The sequence below is a fragment of the Colius striatus genome, chromosome Z, assembly GCF_028858725.1.
Source record: "Colius striatus isolate bColStr4 chromosome Z, bColStr4.1.hap1, whole genome shotgun sequence".
Classification (NCBI taxonomy): domain Eukaryota; kingdom Metazoa; phylum Chordata; class Aves; order Coliiformes; family Coliidae; genus Colius; species Colius striatus.
In genome coordinates, this window is record NC_084790.1 from 478,597 (window position 1) to 497,875 (window position 19,279).

At 67.4% G+C, this 19,279-nt stretch overlaps 3 protein-coding genes across 4 annotated transcripts; 1 reads left to right on the top strand and 2 right to left on the bottom strand.

Annotated features, from left to right (window-relative positions):
* The first annotated feature begins 24 nt into the window (after positions 1 to 24).
* LOC133628731 (Ig-like V-type domain-containing protein FAM187A) lies at positions 25 to 1,273 on the top strand. The gene has a single exon (XM_062017493.1). The coding sequence runs from the start codon at positions 29 to 31 to the stop codon at positions 1,271 to 1,273; it is 1,245 nt and encodes a 414-aa protein (XP_061873477.1). The 5' UTR covers positions 25 to 28.
* A 1,948-nt stretch (positions 1,274 to 3,221) lies between these two features.
* Positions 3,222 to 13,552, bottom strand: LOC133628970 (kinesin-like protein KIF18B). Of its 2 annotated transcripts, none has more exons than XM_062019529.1 (14): positions 12,832 to 13,552; positions 11,984 to 12,346; positions 10,465 to 10,601; positions 9,998 to 10,102; positions 9,659 to 9,769; positions 7,657 to 7,854; positions 7,402 to 7,578; positions 6,974 to 7,048; positions 6,531 to 6,634; positions 5,962 to 6,125; positions 5,116 to 5,554; positions 4,370 to 4,429; positions 4,214 to 4,278; positions 3,222 to 3,997 (listed from the first exon to the last, which is right to left on the bottom strand). In XM_062019529.1, exons 1-14 carry the CDS (start codon positions 13,460 to 13,462, stop codon positions 3,912 to 3,914), a joined length of 2,715 nt encoding a protein of 904 aa, XP_061875513.1. In that variant the 5' UTR covers positions 13,463 to 13,552; the 3' UTR covers positions 3,222 to 3,911. The 2 variants fall into 2 exon arrangements, with proteins under 2 accessions (XP_061875513.1, XP_061875512.1); XM_062019528.1 differs by having other exon boundaries at positions 10,444 to 10,601.
* On the bottom strand, positions 13,526 to 18,922 carry LOC133628973 (C1q-related factor-like). The gene is made up of 2 exons (XM_062019532.1): positions 18,298 to 18,922; positions 13,526 to 13,789 (listed from the first exon to the last, which is right to left on the bottom strand). The coding sequence occupies exons 1-2, from the start codon at positions 18,856 to 18,858 to the stop codon at positions 13,610 to 13,612; spliced, it is 741 nt and encodes a 246-aa protein (XP_061875516.1). The 5' UTR covers positions 18,859 to 18,922; the 3' UTR covers positions 13,526 to 13,609.
* Positions 18,923 to 19,279: the final 357 nt, after the last annotated feature.

Below are 19,279 nucleotides of genomic sequence, written 5' to 3' on the forward strand. Positions count from 1 at the left end.
GCGGCGGTCGGGTTGCGCCGCCGCTGCAATGGCGGGGAGGCTGCTGGGAGCCGCCGTTCTCCTGTGCCTGCTGGACATTGCCCACACCTTTGCCATCGAGGAGCAAGCAGATGTGTTCAAGAGAACGGCTTGTCCCGCTTTCCTGGCGTTCGACAACGCCGCGTACCTGGCTGACATGACCTTCGAGCTGCCTTGCAACTGCAAGCCCGAGGAGGTCTCCTCCGTCGTCTGGTACTTCCAGAAGGACATGGGCGGCCGCAGGACCACGGTGCTGACGGACTTTGCAGGCACAGTGGTGGTGGACTCGGGCCACATCCGCACGGGCAGCGACGTGCTGAAGCGCTTCAGCATCCGCATGTTCAGCCTCATCGTCTTCCGGGCGCAGGTGAGGGACTCGGGACACTACCTGTGCGGCACCGAGAGCGGCGACTTCTTCTACGGCTACGACGTGGACGTGCAGCCCACCGAGCGCATGGCGGTGGCCTTCGTGGACAGAGGCCAGCGCGCCCGGGGCGACTACAGCGAGCGGCGATTCAGCCTCTTCACCGGCTTCTGGGACTGGAGCAGCTGCGACCGCTGCGGGGTGCGGGGCGAGCAGCGGCGCGTGGGGCTGTGCTACGTGCGGAGCTCGGGGCTGCACCCGCGCTACCGCTCCGCCGTGCCCGGCGTCACGTCCTGCGGCTCCGGCGCCGTCCCCGCGCGGCTCCGGCGCCGCGCCCGCCTCCGCGGCCCCGAGGTGGCCGTCCGCAGCTGCCTGAGCCCCTGCCCGAAGGAGGAGGCCCCCGAGGAGGGCGTGCAGGCCATCTCCAACGTCATCTCCAAGCTGGGCGAGAGGCCGTGGCTGCCGCGCGTGCCCACGCAGTTCCACCGGCAGCCCCGCGGCAGCCACCTGACCATCGCGTGCCCCGGCGCCCGCCCCGAGCACGCCGTGGGCTGGGACAAGGGCTCCACGCGGCTCTACCGCTCCCGCTACCTCGTCGGCGTCAACAGCAGCATGAGGGTGTTCATCGACCACGGGAACCACCTGCACATCCGGCGGCTGCGCGGCAGCGACAGAGGCACCTACTTCTGCTGGCGGGAGGGCGCGCTGGTCGCCGGCTTCCAGCTCCGTGTCACCGCCCGGCAGCGGCGCCGGCGGGCGCTCGGCGACCCCGACACCATCTACGCCATCAAGGCCATCGGCACGAGCTACGTCGTCATCTGCATCATCTTCGTTGTCGTCCACATCAGCCGCTGCAGCCGGCGGCTGTGCAGGAGCCCTGCCGGCACGTAGCGTCTCCCCCACAGCCCCACGGGCCACACTCCCACCTCACTCCCTCCTCCCCTGCCTCGCTTCCAGTGCTCTCAACCACTCCCAATTAAAATGGTGCTCAGCCTCCCTTGTGGGCCAGGAGCCTGAGAGCTGATGTGGAAATCCCTCCACACCTGACCCAGGGCAGCAGGGCCAGGAGGGATTTCACAAGGGTGTTGGGCAGCAGCTGGGGGAGATGGGGTCACTTAGCCTGGAGGAGGCTGAGGGGAGACAGGAGGCTGCAGTGAGCTGGTAACAAGCTGGTAACAGGACAAGAGGAAGTGGCCCCAAATTGCCCCAGAGGAGGTTGAGGCAGAGCTGTTTCCCTGAGACGGGTGTCAGCCCCTGTGCCAGGCTGCCCAGGGAGCTGGAGGAGTGCCCGGCCCTGAAGGGACCCCAAAGCCATGGAGCTGAGGTGCTGAGGGCCAGGGGTTAGTGGGCCACACAGCAGGGAGGGCAGAGTGGTGGCTGGGTGCAAGGCTGGGTGCGATGCCACAGGGCAGCACAGCAGCTGGGTCAACATTGCAGGGCAGCGTAGGTGCAGGGTGCAAGGGCACGGTGGGTGCTGGGTGCCATGCATCTTGGGCTTGAGGCTGGGCACAGCATCGCAGGGTGCCTACCCTGAGGGTCCGTCCCCATGGCACCCCTGACCCTGGCAGCACCATGAGGGGCAGAGGGACACTGGGCAGGTTTGGGTGTGCGTGTGCACGGCCACCCCCCTGGCACACCCCCTGCACGCACACACACACACTGCACACACACACGTGCCCCCTCTCGTGTGCCCACACCAGCCCCAGCACATCAGCTCAGCACCGGCCACTGCGCCTCCCAGCGGGCCGGGGCCCTGGGCCAACAGCCTGACAAGCTGCTAATTAAGGCAGGCTGTTAATTAAGGCAGGCTGCTAATTAAGAGGCTGGAGCCTCCCAAGTCCTCTCCATCCCAGCAGCTGCTGGAGCCTGTCCAGGGCTCAGATGCCTGGTCCCTGTCCCCGTCCCAGCTCTGGTCCTGCCACACATCACCAGTCACACAGGGGCTGAGTTTGAGGGTCGTTTGCCCCATGATGGGGGAAGGAGGGCTCAGACCCCTCCCTGGACAGGGGCTGTGTGCCAGGGGCTTTCCTGGGCAGCTGAAAGGGGCTTTGTGTGGGGCTGGAGCCGGCGCTGCCCGGCAGAGCCATGGGGTGCCCTTGTGCCAGGAATGATCAGGGGGACAGACACAGCAGCGATGGGCACGGGGCCACCACCAGCCCCAGGGTCATGGCCACAGGCTGCGGCAGGGGAGGGGGGTCTGGGGACACAGGGACATAAGGGAAAGGTGGTGGCATGGGGGTGGGTGCCCAGAGAGGTGGCTGGGATGAAGCTGGGGCTGTGGTGCTGAGGGCACAGGGATGAGCTCAGGGCAGCTGGCAGCTAGATGGCAGCCGATGGCTGGCAAAGGCTTCCTGGCCAGGGACAGGGAGTCAGGTCCTGCTGGACCACAGCCACCAGCAGTGCTCAGGGGCAAGCTCTTGCTGCCACACTCCCCTCTAACCCCCACCAGCTCCTCCTCCTCCTCCCCAGCCCACCGAGCCCATCTCCCCGGTGCCAGGCAGAGGTTTTGCCCCAGAAATGCCTGATTTGGGGCACTGACTCCCATGGGTGACACTGTCCATCGCCCCCCAGCCCTGCACCATCCCTGGGGCCAGGAGCTGTGCCAGCCCCCGGTGCCAGGGGAGCCCTGTGCTGGCAGTGAGCAGGGGCTGGGGGTCCCTCACGGCCCCCGTCGCTCCCCAGAGCCGGATCCTCTCCCACGCAGGCGGGATCAAAGCTGCCAGTGTGGCGGGGAAGCAGAGCTGGGCTCTCCCCCCTCCCCCTCCCCAGCCCCCTCCTAATGAGATAAACGAACTCGGAGCAGGCTGGAAGTTTTAATTAGAAGCTTCCAGCCTGGGAGAAGACAAAGGCGAGATGTGGCAGTGCCAGGCAGAAAGTAGGGCAGGAGGAGCCGCTGACCCCGGGCCCGGGGGAGGGCAGTGCCTGGCGCTGAGCCCACGCTGCCCCCTGCTCCTGCCCCCCTGGGCCACCTCGGAGGGGGCTGCAGGAGCTGGCACAGGCTGCCAGGTGTGTCAGGATAGGGGGTGGCAGGGGACAGGGGCAGCAGCGCTGGCCCCGCATCAGGGTTGTGCAAGGAGCTGCAGCGAGGATGGTAGGGAAAAGGAGATGGGGGAAAAAGGAGAGTGTTTGGGAGCAGGGGGGATGCTTTTCTCCTCATTACACACAGGGAGCAGACAGCTCCCCTGGCACAGGGGCCTTTTCCAGGCTGGCTCAGGGGAAAGGCACCAGCCCAGCCCAGCCCCAGGCGAGGGGGAGGCGAGAGCCAGGCGCCGCAGGGCCCCAGCTCCCCCTCCCCCTGGGGTGGGAAAGGAGGGGATTTATTAAAAGCATGCTAGTTGTGAGCATCCCCCATCTGTCAGCACCCACCACCCTGCACAGCTCCCAGGGGCTGCGAGGGAGCAGCAGCCATCCATCTGCCACCCGAAACTCGAGGGCTGTGCCGAGGGGGGGAGCTCCCACGGGGGAAGGGGAAAGGAGGAAGGGTGGCAGTGGGGCTGGGACAGGGGGAGGGAGGCAGATGGAGGAGCTGTCAGCAGAAGAGCTTCATGGGCTGTGTGGGGGGGGCCCCGGCCAGGGCTGGGGTGCTCCTCTTGCTGCCCTTCCCAGGGAGGTGTTCTGGAGTGGGGGGAAAACCAAACAGAGGAGAGAAGATGAGGCAGCCCCTGGGTGAAGGCAGTGAGCACAGGTCCCCTCCCCAGGGACAGCCCAGCTCCTCTCCCCTTCCTACCCCGCTCCCCCGAGCCTGGGAGCAGCAGACCCCCAACAGCACCCTTCCCCAGCCCCAAACCTCCCCCTCGCCCGTGTTGTCCCTGCCCTGGCCCCAGGACTCACCGGGGATGCGCGACGGCCGCGGCCTCCTGCGGCTGCTGCTGCTGGGCAGCACGGGGGCAGACGCCCTGCCAGGCACAGAGGGGCTGTTTGCAACCCCCCACAGCTCGGGGCTCGAGCCCCAGGGTGTGGGGAGCGGGGGGCTGGGGGCTGTCTCACCTCTCCACTCGCCGGCGCTTGGAAACCGGTGCCTGCGAGGCCAGGGGCAGCCCATCAGCTCTGTGCCAAGGAAGAGAGGGTTAGTGCCAGGGAGGCATTGCCAAGGAAGGGAGGGTTAATGCCAGGGAGGCGTGGGGGACCTGCCCAGCTTGGGAGGGGATAAAAACACACAAAACATGAGTCAACCAGAGCCAAACGCTGAGAGGTGGGAGCAGGAGGCAGCAGCCAGCCCCTGCCCCCTGCTCCCGAGAGCTGGGCTGTTCCCCTGGGCACCACTTGCCGCAGTTCCCCCACGGGAAGGGTTTCCCAGAGCTGCAGCAGATGGGGAGAGCTGAGGGTGTGCTGCCTCACCCCACAGCGGGCACAGCTCTGGGGCTGGTGGTCACACAAGCTGCAGCAGCTCTGTAGAAGCCAGAGCACTAGTCAGGCACCAGCAATGAAAACCTCCACACAACCCACCCTGACCTGACCTCCCTCCAGTGCCTCAGGAGGAGCTGATGCCCCAGTCAGCACCTGGGGCTCCAGAACCATCTGGAAGATGCTCCCCCACGCCCAAAGGGAAAAGGAGTTGAGCAGATTGTCTTGGAATGCATTTTATATCTGCAAGTGATCCACAAGCAGCTGTGCCCGTCCGCAGGCTCCTCCTCACACAGCCACAGTCACCCCCAAAGGATCCACCACGGGGGCAGGGTCCCCACGCCCCCGGGTACCCCAAAGCCGCAGGTAACCCCCCAGGCAGCACTCACTTGGTCAGGAGGGGGCTGTGGGGGCGGTCGCAGGCCGGGGGCTGCGCAGAGGAGCCGCCGTCCGCACACACCTCGAATGTGGCGTTGAGGTCCTGGACGGGGCCGCAGCGGTTCTGGGCCGGCAGCGGGGCCAGAGGCACGCGGCCCTTGACCACAGTCAGCGGGCACATCTTGGGGGTGCAGCAGCGGGGCGCTGGGGAGGCGAAGGGGGGCTGTGCTGCTCCCGTGGGAGCGGGGCTGCCCCGGCCCGGCGCTGCCTCGGGACCCCCGGCTGCTCCCCCACACCTCTGCAGCTGCTTCTGCGCCCCGAGGCCTCGGGCAGAGGGGCTCAGCTCAGCCTTCCTCCTCTTCCTCTTCAGGCTGGCAGCCACTGGCGTGGGGCTGGGGAGCGGAGCGAGGGGCTGCAGGGGGGCGCTGGGCACAGCCAGGGATGCTTTGGCTAAAGCAGGGCAGAAGAAACAGCGTCAGGTCCCTGCCTGCAGCCCCCAGGCACCCCCAAACCCTCCGGTTCCCCAGGGGAGGTTGAGGCTGGAGCTGAGGCAGAACTGTTTCCCTGAGAGGGGTGTCAGCCCCGTGCCAGGCTGCCCAGGGAGCTGGGGGGAAGGATCTGCCCTGGAAGGATCCCAGAGCCATGGGGCTGAGGTGCTGAGGGCTGTGGGTCAGCGCTGGGCTACTGGCCACACTGCAGAGTGCGGCTGGAGCTGATCCGGCCAACCCGCTGGGCACCACGTCAGGAAAGCCTCACACCCCCTGCCCCGTGCCCAGGGCTGGCAGCTGCCTCCCACCACCTCCAGCTCTCCTCCTCCCCAGAGCAGCGGCTGGGCTGCCCCAGAGCAGAGTCCTCACCCGCAGAGCCCCGCGGCAGCCCCGGCACCGGGCTGGCACCGGCCTCCCTCTGCACCCGGCGCTCCAGCTCCCCGAATTCAGCCACCAGCTCGGGCGTGAGGAGGTTGGCAGCCCTCAGGAGGGAATACTGCTTCTGGGCAACCTTCAGGATGGCAGTCACAAGCCTGGGACAGAGAGAAGGACTCAGGAGCCAGTCAGATCAGCCTGCACCAGTGTCACCAGTTCCAGCGGCTCAGCAGCCCCAGCAGAACCTCACAGTCACCTCCTTGGGGGGCAGAACCTGCTGACAGAGTTTTTTTGGGGAAAAAAAAGAGGCCAACTTGGAAGCTGTGAGCTGTCTGAGCTGTAAAGCTCTTCCTGGAGAACTCAAGCTGTGTGTTCACAGGGGACCAAAGGGTTTCTGCCAGGCACTGGCCGCCTGGCAGCTGAGTCAGCAGCAGGCAGAGACTCCGGAGGCTGGTGCCCCCCAGGCCCTCCACAGAGGGTGCAGGCTCCAACCAGCACCAAACCCCACGGGCTCTGCGACACAGGGACACGGAGCTCTCCTTGTGCCCCTCTCCCCACCTCACCTGGGCAGCCCCGTGGGGCTGGAGCTGAGGGGACTCTGTGGTGGGTTCTGGGCCTCCCGGGCAGCGTCCTCGTAGGCGCGGAGCTTGGCCCGGAGATCCGCCACCTGCCAGGGACAGCATCTGCTGCTCAGACACTTCCCAGCCCCAGGGGCATCGGGCCCGTGTCACACATTAACAGCACTGCTTTGCTTGGAAAAGCCCTTTCAGCTCCTGGAGTCCCAGCGCTGCCCTCACCCTGCCCAGCTCAGCACTGAGCCCTGGCCCTCAGCACCTCAGCCCCACGGCTGTGGGATCCCTGCAGGGCTGGGCACTCCCCCAGCTCCCTGGGCAGCCTGGCACAGGGGCTCACACCCGTCTCAGGGAAGAAGCTCTTCCTGGTATCCAATGTGTCTGAGCAAATCACAGCTGAAGACAGAGCCCTCCCCTCCCCACCAGCATCTCACCTCTGCTTTCAGCTGCTCACAGATCATGGGGTATTTACTGATGTGGTAGTCGAAGCTGAGCACGTTGCTCTTCAGCTGCAGAGAGAGGAAACACAGATTAAAGCAGCAGCAGGGCAGCACATAACCCCCTCCCAAAAGCATTGCAGCCTCCTGTCAGGGAGTGTCAGAGAGTGCTCCTGTATCCTCAGCCTCCTCTTCTCCAGGCTCAACACCCCCATTCCCTCAGCCCCAGAACCCTTGTGCTCCAGCCCCTTCCCCAGCTCTGGCTACGCTCCAGCCTTTCAGGATGTGTGCCCTGAGCACATCCCCAGGGCTGGAAAGCTCCGGCTGCAGAAGGGAAGCCCCCACTCCTCTGCCCCCACCACGCACCAGGCTCCCTCCCAGCAGCTCCCGGAGGCCCAGGCGGCCGCGGCCCCGCAGCCCCTCACCGACAGTCTGATGTCCTTGGCCCGGCTGGCGTATCTGAGGGTGTTGTAGGTGTCGTCGCGCGCGGGCGCCGCGGGGCTGACGGCAGCGATCATGACGGTGCGGCAGTTCCCGCCGATGGAGTCCTTCAGCAGCCGCGTCAGCTTGCTGTCCCGGTACGGGACGTGGCTCTTCCTGCCCTGTGCCGAGACACGAGGCTGCTGAGGCCCCGGCCCCGGGGCGCTGGCGGCGAGGCTCCGGGGCCGGCGCGGCCGTACCTTGGCGTCGGCCAGCGCGTTGATGACGTTGACGAGGGCCAGCAGCGAGCGGTTGATGTTGGCTCCCTCCCGCAGCCGCTCGCCCTTGGCCTGCGTGGCCGACGCTCGCTCCGAGCCCGCCAGGTCGATCAGACTCATCTTGGCCACCTGCAGCTCCCGCGTGAGGCCCCCGACGCGGTCCTGCTGCCTCACGTGGATCTGCGGGGACAGACGGGCTGGGCTGCGGCCCGAGAGCTGCGGGAGCGCTTCCCCCACCGCCCTGTGACCCCGCAGCCCTCCCCAGGCAGCTCCTGCGGGGCCAGGAGGTGCCCCATTGCTGCTGGGGCCAGTCCAGTCCCACGGCCCTGGCAGCCCAGCGGTGCCCGCCGGGAGGGCACAGCTCAGGGATTCACAGCAGGAATCCAGCACTCACCCAGGCCAGCTGGGAAAGTATCCAGACACCCCCACTTGCCCCCTGCAAGCAGCAACGGGCACGGCACCAGGTCCAGACTGAAATTACAGGCAGTCTCCCCAGGTGGCCGTGACAGCCCTGCTAATTTGGGGAAGGGCCTGGCTGGAATTGCAATCCACTGGCAGGTTCATGTGGAGAGTAACAAGAAACAGGGAACAAAGCTACAGAGCCCCCAGGGAGCCTCATCCCTGGCACAGGGATGAAACCGAGCAGACGTGAGGGCACAGACAGAGGCTGGTGCTGACTGACCCCCTTCCTCTGGGTCGGGATGTAGGTGCAGCTCCCACACGGTCAGTCAATGAGTCACAGAACCCCAGAGTGCTGGGGGCTGCCAGGGCCCTGCAGAGCTGCTCCAGCCCCTGCTCCAGCAGCTTCCCCTGGCTCAGGGGGCACAGGAACGTGTCCAGGTGGGGTTGGAAACCTCCGGAGAAGGAGCCTCCACACCCTCCCTGGGCAGCCTGGGCCAGGGCTCCCTCAGCTCACACCAAGGGAGCTTCTCTCTGGCGGGTTTCAATCAGGTCCGTCCGCCCGTTGCAGCCGCAGGCGGCAGCCGCCGCAGTCCCCAACAGGGTCCGACCGCGCCGACACCCGCCCCCCCACTCCTGCCCCCCCACCGGCCCAAGCTCCGGCCGCCGCTCCCCGGCCGGGGGGCTTCACCCCGAGCCCCCTCCCGCCGCTCCCCGCCCGGCTCCCGCTGCGGGGCTCCAGCAGCTCCGGCGCCGCCACAACACCCGGCACAGCCCGGGGCTCACACCGGCACCGACCTCGCCTCTCCCCGCCCCCAGACCCGCCCACACCCGCTGGCACCAGTCCCCAGGTAGCTCTCAGTCTCCAAGCCCCCGGCAGCAGCTCCCTGCGGGCACAGAGCGGAGCTGCTCCAGCACAGGACCCCGGCAGCACAGCAGCGAGGTGGGGGGCAGTGGCAGAGACCCCCCCAGCAGCAGCCCCAGGCACGGGGGCACCCGCAGCACCAGCTTCATGCCCTTCAGCTCTGCTCAGAAATTCCTCCTCATGTTCCAGTGGCACTTCCCATGTTCCAGCCTGTGCCCGTTACCCCTTGTCCCAGCACTGGCCACCACACAAGGAACACTGGCCCCATCCTCTCCACACCCACCTTTAGGGGGTCGATCAGCATTGCTGAGGTCCCCCCTCAGCCTTCTCTCCAGGCTGAACAGCCCCAGGGCCCACTCTCTTTCCTCCTCACACAGACATTCCAGCCCCCTCAGCATCTTGGTGGCCCTGTGCTGGCCTCTCTCCAGCAGCTCCCAAGAGTCAAAAGCACCAAGTGAAATTGCAGCCCTCAGGAGAGGTGACACCCAGGTGGGAGTATGGGGCTGAGCAGGAGACAGGGCCACCAGCATGACCAGTAGCTGCCGTCCCACTGCGGCACAGGCTGGTGGCTCACCCACTATGTGTGTCTTTGGAGCCACAGCCACTCTGACTTTCCCTGTGGCACTCCAGGAGCAGCACAGGAACCTCACAGTGCTGCTCCTGGCACAGCCTTGCTCCCTCTGTCCGTTTCTGGCAGAGCCCACAGCCGCCAGCCCTCACCTGGCAGATGGCGTGGGAGCGGGAGGAGCTGGCGTTGGCGTCCGTCGGGTGCTGCGTCCGGTTCTTGTTGCCGTTGGCCAACATCTCCAGGAGCTGCTCTGCTGATGTGGGCTGGGAGGGGATGGGGAGAGGGCTGGCATCAGCCTGTGGCATCAGCGTGCCCCAGACACCAGCACCAAAAACACCCAGCGCTGAGCAGCCCCAGCAGCTCGGGCCAAGGCATCAGCACAGACCTCGCTTGCTGCCAGCCAGGAGCCTTGTGCCCTCACCCTCCCCCTGCTGCATCCCCCAGGGTAGGTGCAGCCCTGCCTGGGTCTTGTGCCCCTTTTTGACACTTACCTGATGGAAGGAGAGCCCCTGAACCACGACTCCTTTCTCAGGATCCTCCCAGATGGCCAGAGGGCCCTTGGGCTCCAGGAGGTCATGAATCTGCTCGTTGTAGACCTGGAGTGAGGAATTAGACTTGAGGCTGAGGTTTGTCTCCCCAGTAGCAAGTGGGAAGAGGAGCTTCATAGCCTGTGGTCAGGCACAGCACGGTGGGTGTGTGTGTCCCACCGCCACTGCCGGGACCACGTCACACCGAGCAGCTGACGGTGTGGAGGACAGCTTGGGAGGGCTCTGCTCGAGCCCCTTCACCCAGGAAACCCCCACAGATCACAGCAAGGAAGAGAAAATTCCCTCACTCCAGATGGGAGAAACCCAAGTGGGTGGGTGAGGCTGCTGCCTCCGGGTCAGCCCCAAGCCTTAGCACTGGTGTCCCGCATCCCCTCCTGGCCCCCCTGTACCTCCTGGTAGGAGACCAGCACCTCGCAGCTCTTCTCCTCCCTCCTGGCCTCAATCCTGCTGTAGAGCTCGGCCATGGTGCGGTACATGATGCCGGGGCTGCTCTCAGAGCCCAGCATGGTGTGGGTTTTCCCCGCGCCCGTCGCGCCGTAGGCAAACACTGCGGGGAGAGGGAGGGCGGGTGGGCAGCAGGAGCGCTTCATTAGCGGGAGCAGCCGCTCTCCTGAGGAGCTCTGCAGCAGGCCCCCCGCGGGAGGTCACCCGCTGACGAGGGAGAGCTCGTTACCCTCCATGCCAGCCATGCTGGCCTTCAGTGCCACTTCTTCCCTCGTTTCAGCCTCTCTGGTTCAGGAGCAGGAGAGCGGGTCCCTCAACCATCACCTGCTCTGATGCTCAAGTCACCCCAAACCCTCCCTTTGACACACTGAGCAGCCCCATTCCCTCATCTCTCATCAGAAGGTGTTTCTTCTTCCAGACCTTGTAATTTATCTAATTTCCCTCCCCCTCCATCTTTCAGCACCCTCTCTGAAGCATCACCAGAGCAGGACACGCTAATCCAGCAAGCCTCAGCCCTCCTCCCCATTATCGGCGCGAGCATCTCATTTGCAGCTCCTGGAGTTATTTTATGCAGATAGAGACAGGAGCCGTGCTGCCAGGTGGGCACGGTGACAGCGGCAGCGGCTGGCAGAGCCCGCCAGAGAGCCAGGAATAGCATCCCCGGGGCCCGGCCCAGCCCCTGATTAGACAGGAGAGCGGCCGGCGCGGCGCCTGCCGAGCGCAAGTGATGTGCTCGTTAAGGCTCTGGGCTGCTGACAGCCTGTGAACAGCACGGGCCCTGCGCTGGGCAGCCTTCACACACAGCCAGGAGCTCTCAAGCACAGCTTTGTGGAGACAGGAGACACTCAGGAGGGGCCCCAGCAACCCCCAAAGCAGCCTGAGACGCATCTGCCCCACCCCAGATCCTCCCCGAGGCTCAGCGTCCTCCCAAAGCTCTGCTCGTCACAGCCACCCAGGCTGGGAAGCAACAGCAGAATCAGGGTGCTTTGTGCACCACGGATCACACAATCCCAGAGTGCTGGAGGCTGGAAGGGCCCTACAGGAGTTGGATGTGGCACTTGCATCAGAGCAAGAAATGTCAGACAATCTTTAAGGTCTCTTCCTGCCCAAACGGCCCCGTGACTCTATAAGGGCACTTTGTTTCACTCCCTCTCGTTTACACCTGCTGAGATCAGACAACATTCCCATCTCAGGATCATCCTGATCGCACTTGTAATCACAGAATCCTTTGGGGTGGAAAAGCCATTTAAGCTCCTGCAGTCCCAGCCCAGCACTGAGCCCTGGCCCTCAGCAGCTCAGCTCTGTGACTTTGGGATCCCTGCAGGGCTGGGCACTGCCCCAGCTCCCTGGGCAGCCTGGCACAGGGCTCACACCCCTCTCAGGGAAACAGCTCTGCCTCAGCTCCAGCCTCAACCTGCCCTGGGGCACCTCGAGGCCGTTTCCACCCCGGGAGCAGCTGGAGCAGGGAGGGTAGCGGGCTCTTACCGGAGCAGTTGTAGCCGCCGAGGACGCTGTCCAGCAGCCCGCGGGTGGTGTGCTGGAACACCTCCTCCTGCGACGCCCCCTCCCCGAAAACGCGGTCAAAGACAAAGGTCTGGTCCTTGCCCTGCTGCCTGAGCCCGCGGGCGGGCGCCGCGCCGCCGGGGGTCCCGGGGGCCTCGTCGGGGTTGAAGATGAGGATGTGCTGGTCCAGCACGTGCAGGGTGCGGGGGCCCTCGCGCTCGCAGGGGGCCGGGGGCCGCACGCGCACCACCACGGACACGGCGCCGTCCTCGGGAGGGGGGTCCCGCGCCATGGCGGCGGCGGCACGCGGCTCCGGGCTCGAACGTGCCGGGGCGCTCACGCAGCCTGAGGAGGACCCGCACGGCTCAGCCGGGGGAGGCGAGGCGCTGGCGGGAGCGCCCGAGGCTGCGCAAAGCCCCGCACGCCCTCCGCTCCGCTCCCGGAGCCGCCCTGTGGCCCCTCCGCCCCGAGCCCTCTCCAGGACCCCCGGCAGCCCCCTCCCGCACCCCTACAGTGGCTCCCGCGCCGCTTCCGTCCCCGGCGAGCCCTGTCCCGCCCGCCCCTCACATCACAGGCTCCCCAGCCCGGTACCAGCCCCCGGCCCGCCCCGGTTACCGGCCCCGCTGCCCCCTCCCCGCCCCGCTGCCCCCTCCCCGCCCCGCTGCCCCCGTGTCTGGTGCCCCCTCCCCAGCCCAGCCCAGCCCAGCCCAGCCCAGCCCAGCCCGGTGCCCGCGCCCGTGCCCGTGCCCGTGCCCGTGCCCGTGCCCGTGCCCGCTCCCGTGCCCGCCCCGGTGCCCCCGCCGGGCCGCTCGCGGCGCCCAACGCCTCACCCGCCGCCATCCGTTTCAAACGCCGCTCAGGCCCCGCCCTCTCTCCTGATTGGCCGCCGCGCGCCGGTCTCCGCTCCCATTGGCTGCGCGGCCCGCGGAGCCCCCGCGGCCGGTCCGGGGCTGGGGGGACCGTGCGCTCCGTCCCACGCCGGGACACAGACAGCAGCCGGGAGAGGTCACAGCTCTGATTTACCATGGGGTGCCTGGGGCTGGGCAGTGGGGCGGCCCCCTCCCCCCCAGCCCGGGGCCGGATGGGACCGGGACGGCACCCGATGGCTCCTGTACAGACACGCACCGCGCGGACCCCCGGCACCGCCCGTGGGTACGAGGGGCCGAGCGGGGCACGCAGCCAGGGCACTGGGGTGCGGTGGGGCAGCGCGACGGGGGGGCACGGCCTCTGGCTGGCCCCCAGCCCCCTGCGGGCCCCCGGCCCTAAACTAGCAGCCGCGGGGTGAGCTAACGGGGACGGGGAGGCTTTGGGGCGCCGTAGGTGGCCTGGACCACCATGAGGGATGCCACGGGGCTGGGCCGGTGGGGAGGCTGGGCTGGGCGGTAGCGAGGGGAGGCTATAGAACAGAGAGGGGGACGCCATGAGGCTGGACGGCAGCAAGGGGACGCTGTGGGGCTGCATGGTCAGTGGGGGATGCCATGGGGCTGGATGGCTGCAGGGAGAAGCTGTGGGTCCAGACCATGGCACAAGGATCCCATGGGGCTGGGCAGTCAGAGGGGGATGCTGCGGGGCTGCAGGGCCGTGGGGCGATGCCGTGGGGCTCCAGGCTCAGTCTGAGTAGATGATGAAGCCGGAGAAGGTGCTGTACTTGTTGTTGTTGCCGCCGTGGGCCTTGCCCCCGTCCAGCTTGATGAAGACCTCGTCGCCCGCGTCCAGGTGCAGGATGACGCTGTTGCTGGCGTAGTCGTAGTTCTGGTCGGCGTCCTGCGCGATGGCACTGGCCCTGACCTGCGCAGGGGACACCCCTGTCACCCACCGCCACGCACCGCCCGGCCCCTGGCACCGCGGCACGTCCCAGGCAGCTCGGGGGTACTGTGGGGTGCCCTGGAACCCTCCTGTGAGTGAACAGGTCCGGGGTGGAAGTGGCTTTGAGCGCCACCCAGAGCCTTCCCCCGACCCGGCAGGCTGGCACGTGGGGCCACGGGTGGGATGTGGAGCCACGGCTCTGGGTTCAGATGTAGGACCACGGCTCAGGTATGGGATCAGGTTCTGATGTGGGGTCAGATTCAGTATGTGACCATGGCTCAGCATCCAAGCGGCTTGGACACAGGACCCCGGATCCCAATCTGGATGTGGGCTCAGGGCTCAGACCCAGGACCCATCTCCCACCCCGACGAACCCACTACAGCCCCTTGTGCTTTCCCTCCAGCTTCCCGGGGCCCTGAGCTCGGATCCCCCCAGCACGCCCCTCGCTGCCCACCCAGACCCCAACCCGCTGTGGGGCAGGACCCTCCCCTCGATAACTTCCTTGCAGCCAGAGGACAAGGCCAGGAGGCGCCGCAGCCGCCCACACCTGGGTGGCCAGAGGCCGCGGCAGAGCTCTCGGATAATCACATCCCGGCCGCGGCTGGCGCGGCGCCGGGTGACAGTGACAAGGCGGCAGGTAAAATCCCCAGCGAGATGCAAAAGCCATGCGGCGGGAGAAGCTGCTCCTAATTACAGCTGAGGAGAACGGGCGCTTAATTGGCTCACAGCAGGACGGCAGGCACGGCCGGGCAGCTGCAGGGTCAGGAGCAGCGCGGGAAGGAGCGGTGTCCCCACACACGCCCGTCCCTTACCCTCGGGCCAGGGGGTCCCAGGGGGTCTCTCCTCCCTGGGAGTGAGGCTGCATCTCCCCCGAGCCCACAGGCAGCCTGTGATGGTGTGGTCAGATGCTGTTAACTCTGGAGCCTACTGATGGCCCAGCAGATGTGGCCCCACAGGGCTGCCCATACCCACACAGCCACGTCCCTCGTGCCATCACCAACACTGTCACCCTGTTCAAAGTGCCCCTGTGTCCATCACACCGCCTCGAGGGCTCCCATCCGCGGCGGGGGGACACAGGTAATCTGTCGATGACAGTCCCCAAATCTCCAGGGGCTGCTGCCTCGCCGAGGAAGAGGAGGGGAGGGAAGAAGCAGGAGGGAAGGAGAACCGGGAGAAGGCATTTGGCGCCGGGCTGTGCCGCCATGGTTCCTCCCATCGCCGCCCGGTGCCATCCGTCTTCCCTCGTTAAGGAGCCGCCTCGTCACCGCGGGCCCTTCGTGCTCACGGGAAGATAAATGGCAGCACCGGGACCACACTGTGGCAGACGGGGTGGGGGCTGTCACCACGTGTGTCCCCTCAAATGGCTGTGTCCCCCTTGTCCCGCCCCATGCCTCAGCTTCCTCGTGTCACAGCAGCCCCCGGAGGTGGGGGACACAGATGGTCCCTGGCCCCAGCAACTGGCTCTGCCATGGTTCCTGGCACCCCCCCACCAGAGACAGCGTGACGGGGGTCCCCAGCTCTGTGGACACTGTGAGGTGGTCCCCAAGGTGGCCCCAGGGCTGCGTCCGAGGGCTCAGGGGGTCAGGGGGCAGCGGGACACTCCAGTGCCCACACTGAGCTGCCACCGCGACGCTCAGCGCCTGGGGGACACCGTGTGCCCCGTGTGCCGTGGCCAGCGCTGCCACCACAGCCCAGGGCCGCCAGCCACAGCAGCAGCTGGCCCCTGGCACCCCCGAGTGCCGTGGCAGGGCCCCCCCAGGATCCTCGGGCCCGCCACAACCCTCAGACACAGCAGCAAGTGCCCCATACCCCAGAGACCCAGAACCTTGCAGCACGTCCCTGTGTCCCCACAGATGGAGTCCCTCAGGGTCCGTCCACAGGCCCCCACCCCACGGACGCCCCTGGGGCTGTGCCCGCTGCCCAGACCTTGGCACTCGCCCCCCACGGTGACCCCAAACTCCCCCAGCTCCAATCTGCCCCCCCCGCCACCCGTCCGTCTGTCCATCCACCCCACATCTCCCCCCACTCCGCATTCCCCCCCCCAATCTCATCTCCAGACTAATACAAATAAGGTTCATTAATGCTAATTACCCGCCCCGAGCAGCTCCCCTGGCTCTCATTAACTCCAGGCCTGACACCGGGGTGAGGGGCTGCGCCCCAAACCGGCAGCACCCAGAGGAGAGTGGGGGAGATGGAGACCCCCCCCCCAAGTAACAATTGCCTCGGAAGATGCCAGATCGACCCTGATGTGCGGGGAGCCCCCCGCCCTGCTCTGCCCAGGGTGGGGAACCGGGGCAACAAACCCCTCATCAGCCCCAGTTTCTCATTATTTGGGGCATTTCTGGGGCAAGATTTTGAACCCTCCCGCCGAGCCGCTCCCCGGGCTCCCGAGCGGCTTCCTCGGGAACCTCGGAGCGACGACACCTCGTCAGTAATTAACAACGGGGTAATTAAGCTGCACGGCGCGCCCGCCCGAGCGCGGGGCTCCGTAGCTTCTGGAAATCCATCCGGCAGCCCCCGCCCGGGTGCGCCGAGCCCCCACCGAGCCGGGGGGCAAGGTCGGGGCTCGGCGGGGGGCGAGAGGAGGTGGGAAGCTTTAGGGGGGGTTCCCAAAAATATTTGAGGGGAGGAAAAATCGGGGTGAGGGGGTTTTTTTGGGGGGGTGGACGCTTGGTCCGGAGTTGCTCGGATGCTGTGCGGGAGTAAGAGGTGGTGCTGGGCCCCCCCGAAATCAGAGGCTGGAGTGGGGGGGGGACCCAAAAACCCACACCAACAGAAGCCGATGTGAAGTGTTTGGATGGAGGGAAGCGCCGAGCGGCCGCTGCCCGCGCCGCGCTCCCGCTCGCAGCCGTTCGCAGCCGGGGCTGGAGCGCCGCGGCTCCCGCTTCCCCCCACCCCCGGGTGGGCTTTTCGGGGGCTCATAGCTCAGTTTGGGGTGATTTTGTGTCGGACGTGCTCAGGACGCGGACGCGCCGCGGGGCTCGGCGCCGCGGAACGGGGAGCGGGCTGCGCCGGATCCCGGCTGCGGGCACGGCCGGGGGAACCGGGCTCGGGGACGTTCCAGGGGTCACGGCCACCGCTTGTGCCTCCGGCGGTGGCCCGGCGAGGGGGCGACACGGCGCGGGACGGGGGCGGCCGTTCGGGCGCCGCCCGGGAACCGCGGGGAAGGAGAAGGAGGATTTTCGGGAGGATGGGGTCGGGGGGCGATGCTGGAGCAGGGCGAGGGGAAGAAGGACGGAGCCAAACCTCGGGGGGTGGGTGCCCCCGGGTAGCTACTCAGCCCGGACAGTGCTGGTGAGTCTCTGCGGCTCCAGGCTGGGGGTGCAGCACCCCAAAAGCAGGGGCAGCCACTGACAGGCACTCGTCCCCCGCAGACGAGACCCATCCCCACGGAGTCCTCGAGGGGACGGCGTCATGGCCGTGGAGGGGAGGGCACCCTGGAGACACAGAGGAGACATCCCATAGCACAGCGGGGCATGTCTGCAGGGCCAAGGGAAGGACTGAAGGGACCCCCGAGGACACATCGGGGGAGGACGGCTGCAGTGGTAGCGCATGTCCCCAGTGCTGGGCGAGCGACAGGGCACCCGCGGGAGCTCCTCGGGGATGGGAGAGGGACGGGGCACCCCGGGGACACACCCGGAGCCACTCATTGTCACCAGGAGAAGGATGAGGCACCCCGGGAGGCCGTCTCCAGGGATGGGAGAGGGATGGGGCACGTCAGGGATGCACACAGAGCCCCACATTATCAGGAGGGAGAAGGATGGAGCATCCTGGAGGTGCACCTCCAAGGCTGGAGGAAGGACTGGGAGGATGGCACTGGGGGTGCATCCCCAAGGCTGGGAGAAGGATGGAGCATCGTCACGATGCATCTCTGGAGCTGAGGGCAAGAGAGGGTGCCTCAAGGGTGCACCCAGAGCTCATCTTGTCACTGGGAGAAGGACAGGGCACCCCGAAGGTACATTGGCGGGGCCAGGAGAAGGATGTCACAACCCCAGGATGTACCCAGAGCCCATCATCATCCCTGGGAGGATGGGGCACTCAGGGGGTGCACCTCCAGGGCCAGGGGAAGGATGTAGCACCTCTGGGATGCACTCATTGCTTGTCACTGCCACCCAGAGAGGGGCAGAGCATCCTGAGGGTACGACTCTGGGGACAGGAAAATGATGAGGCGCTCCAGAGATGCACCCAGAGGCCATCGTCATCACTGGGAGGATGAAGAACCCCAGGGGTGCATCTCTGGGGCCAGGAGCAGGACAGGGCACCCCAGAGATGCATCTCCGCATCCAGAAGAAGGATGTGGCACCCTGGGGATGTAGCCAGAGCCCATCATCATCACTGGGAGAAGGATGAGGCAGCTCAGGGAAGCGCCCAGAGCCCATCACAAGCCCCGGGCGAAGGATGTGGAATCCCGAGGGTTCATCTCTGGGGCCAGCAGAGGGGTGGCAGCCCCCGGGGGTGCCCCTGCCTGGCGTGGGGCCGGTGGCCCTTACCTGCCCGTTCTTGCAGAGGTCGGCCCACATGCTGGTGCCGTCGCCGCCGCGCATCAGGACGTGGTAGGTGAAGAAGTAGGTGCCGGGGATGGCGCAGGTGAACTTGCCCGAGGCGGCGTCGTAGCTGTTGCCCACGTTGGTGACCACGTCGTCGAACTTGAGGACCTCGTAGCCCTCGTGGGGGTTCTTGAGGCCGGCGTAGAAGGCGACCCGCGGCACCGTGCTGTAGGTGGCCGCGCTCACCGCACCCGTAGCCCCCGGGCCCGGCAATCCGGGGGGGCCCGGCCGTCCCGCTTCGCCCCGGGCCCCCGCCGGGCCCGGCGGTCCCGGTTCTCCCGGTGGTCCGGGAGGTCCCGGTTTCCCCGGTCGCCCCGGTTTCCCTTGGGGACCTTGCACCAGGGTGGAGGGCGGCGGGAGGGGGCCGCGCTCGGCCGGGGAGGGGGGTCCGGCGGGGCCGTAGGGCTCGCAGACCATCCGGCAGGTCCCCAGCATCTCGTACCGGCCGTCGGTACCGGCGGAGCTCACCAGCACCGGGATGAGCACCACCAGCACCAGCACCATCACCACCCCCGCCGCCGCCGCCAGTAAAGTTTTTCGGCCCAGGCTGAGCCGCCGCCCGCCCGGGGCCCGCGGCCGCCCGGGGGGGGGAATGGTGCCGGTGGGGGGGGACACGGCGGCGGCAGCGGGGGGGCGGCTGCGGGGTGGCGGCGGCGGCGGCCGCTCCGCTCCGCTGCGCTCCGCGGCTCCGGTGCGCCCCGCGCCCGCCCCGACACGCCCCCTCCCCGCCCCGGGACACGCCCACGCGTGGGGCGGGGAGACCCCGGGTACGCCCATCCCCGCGCCCCCCACCACGTCCCCGCGCCCGCCCGACCCCCCCCCGCCTTCCTCCCAACCGCCGGAGCCACCTCCGCGCACGACCCCCATCCCGCGTGGGCCGTCCCCGCGGGGTCGCCGCGAGGCCCGCGCGATGCCACTCCCGTCC

Bases quoted from the DNA above. Each gene is read 5' to 3' on its own strand.
- LOC133628970 (XM_062019528.1), bottom strand. From the start codon at position 13,462: ATGCAGCCCCACAGCGTCCCCTTGCTGCCGTCCAGCCTCATGGCGTCC. The intron at 7,579-7,656 runs GTACGGCCGCGC...GTCTCGGCACAG, and splicing joins ACGCGCTGGCCGACGCCAAG to GGCAGGAAGAGCCACGTCCC. The intron at 6,635-6,973 runs GTGAGATGCTGG...TGTCCCTGGCAG, and splicing joins GTGAGCAGCTGAAAGCAGAG to GTGGCGGATCTCCGGGCCAA.
- LOC133628731 (XM_062017493.1), top strand. From the start codon at position 29: ATGGCGGGGAGGCTGCTGGGAGCCGCCGTTCTCCTGTGCCTGCTGGAC.
- LOC133628973 (XM_062019532.1), bottom strand. From the start codon at position 18,858: ATGGTGCTGGTGCTGGTGGTGCTCATCCCGGTGCTGGTGAGCTCCGCC. The intron at 13,790-18,297 runs GTAAGGGCCACC...TCCCCTGCGCAG, and splicing joins ACCTCTGCAAGAACGGGCAG to GTCAGGGCCAGTGCCATCGC.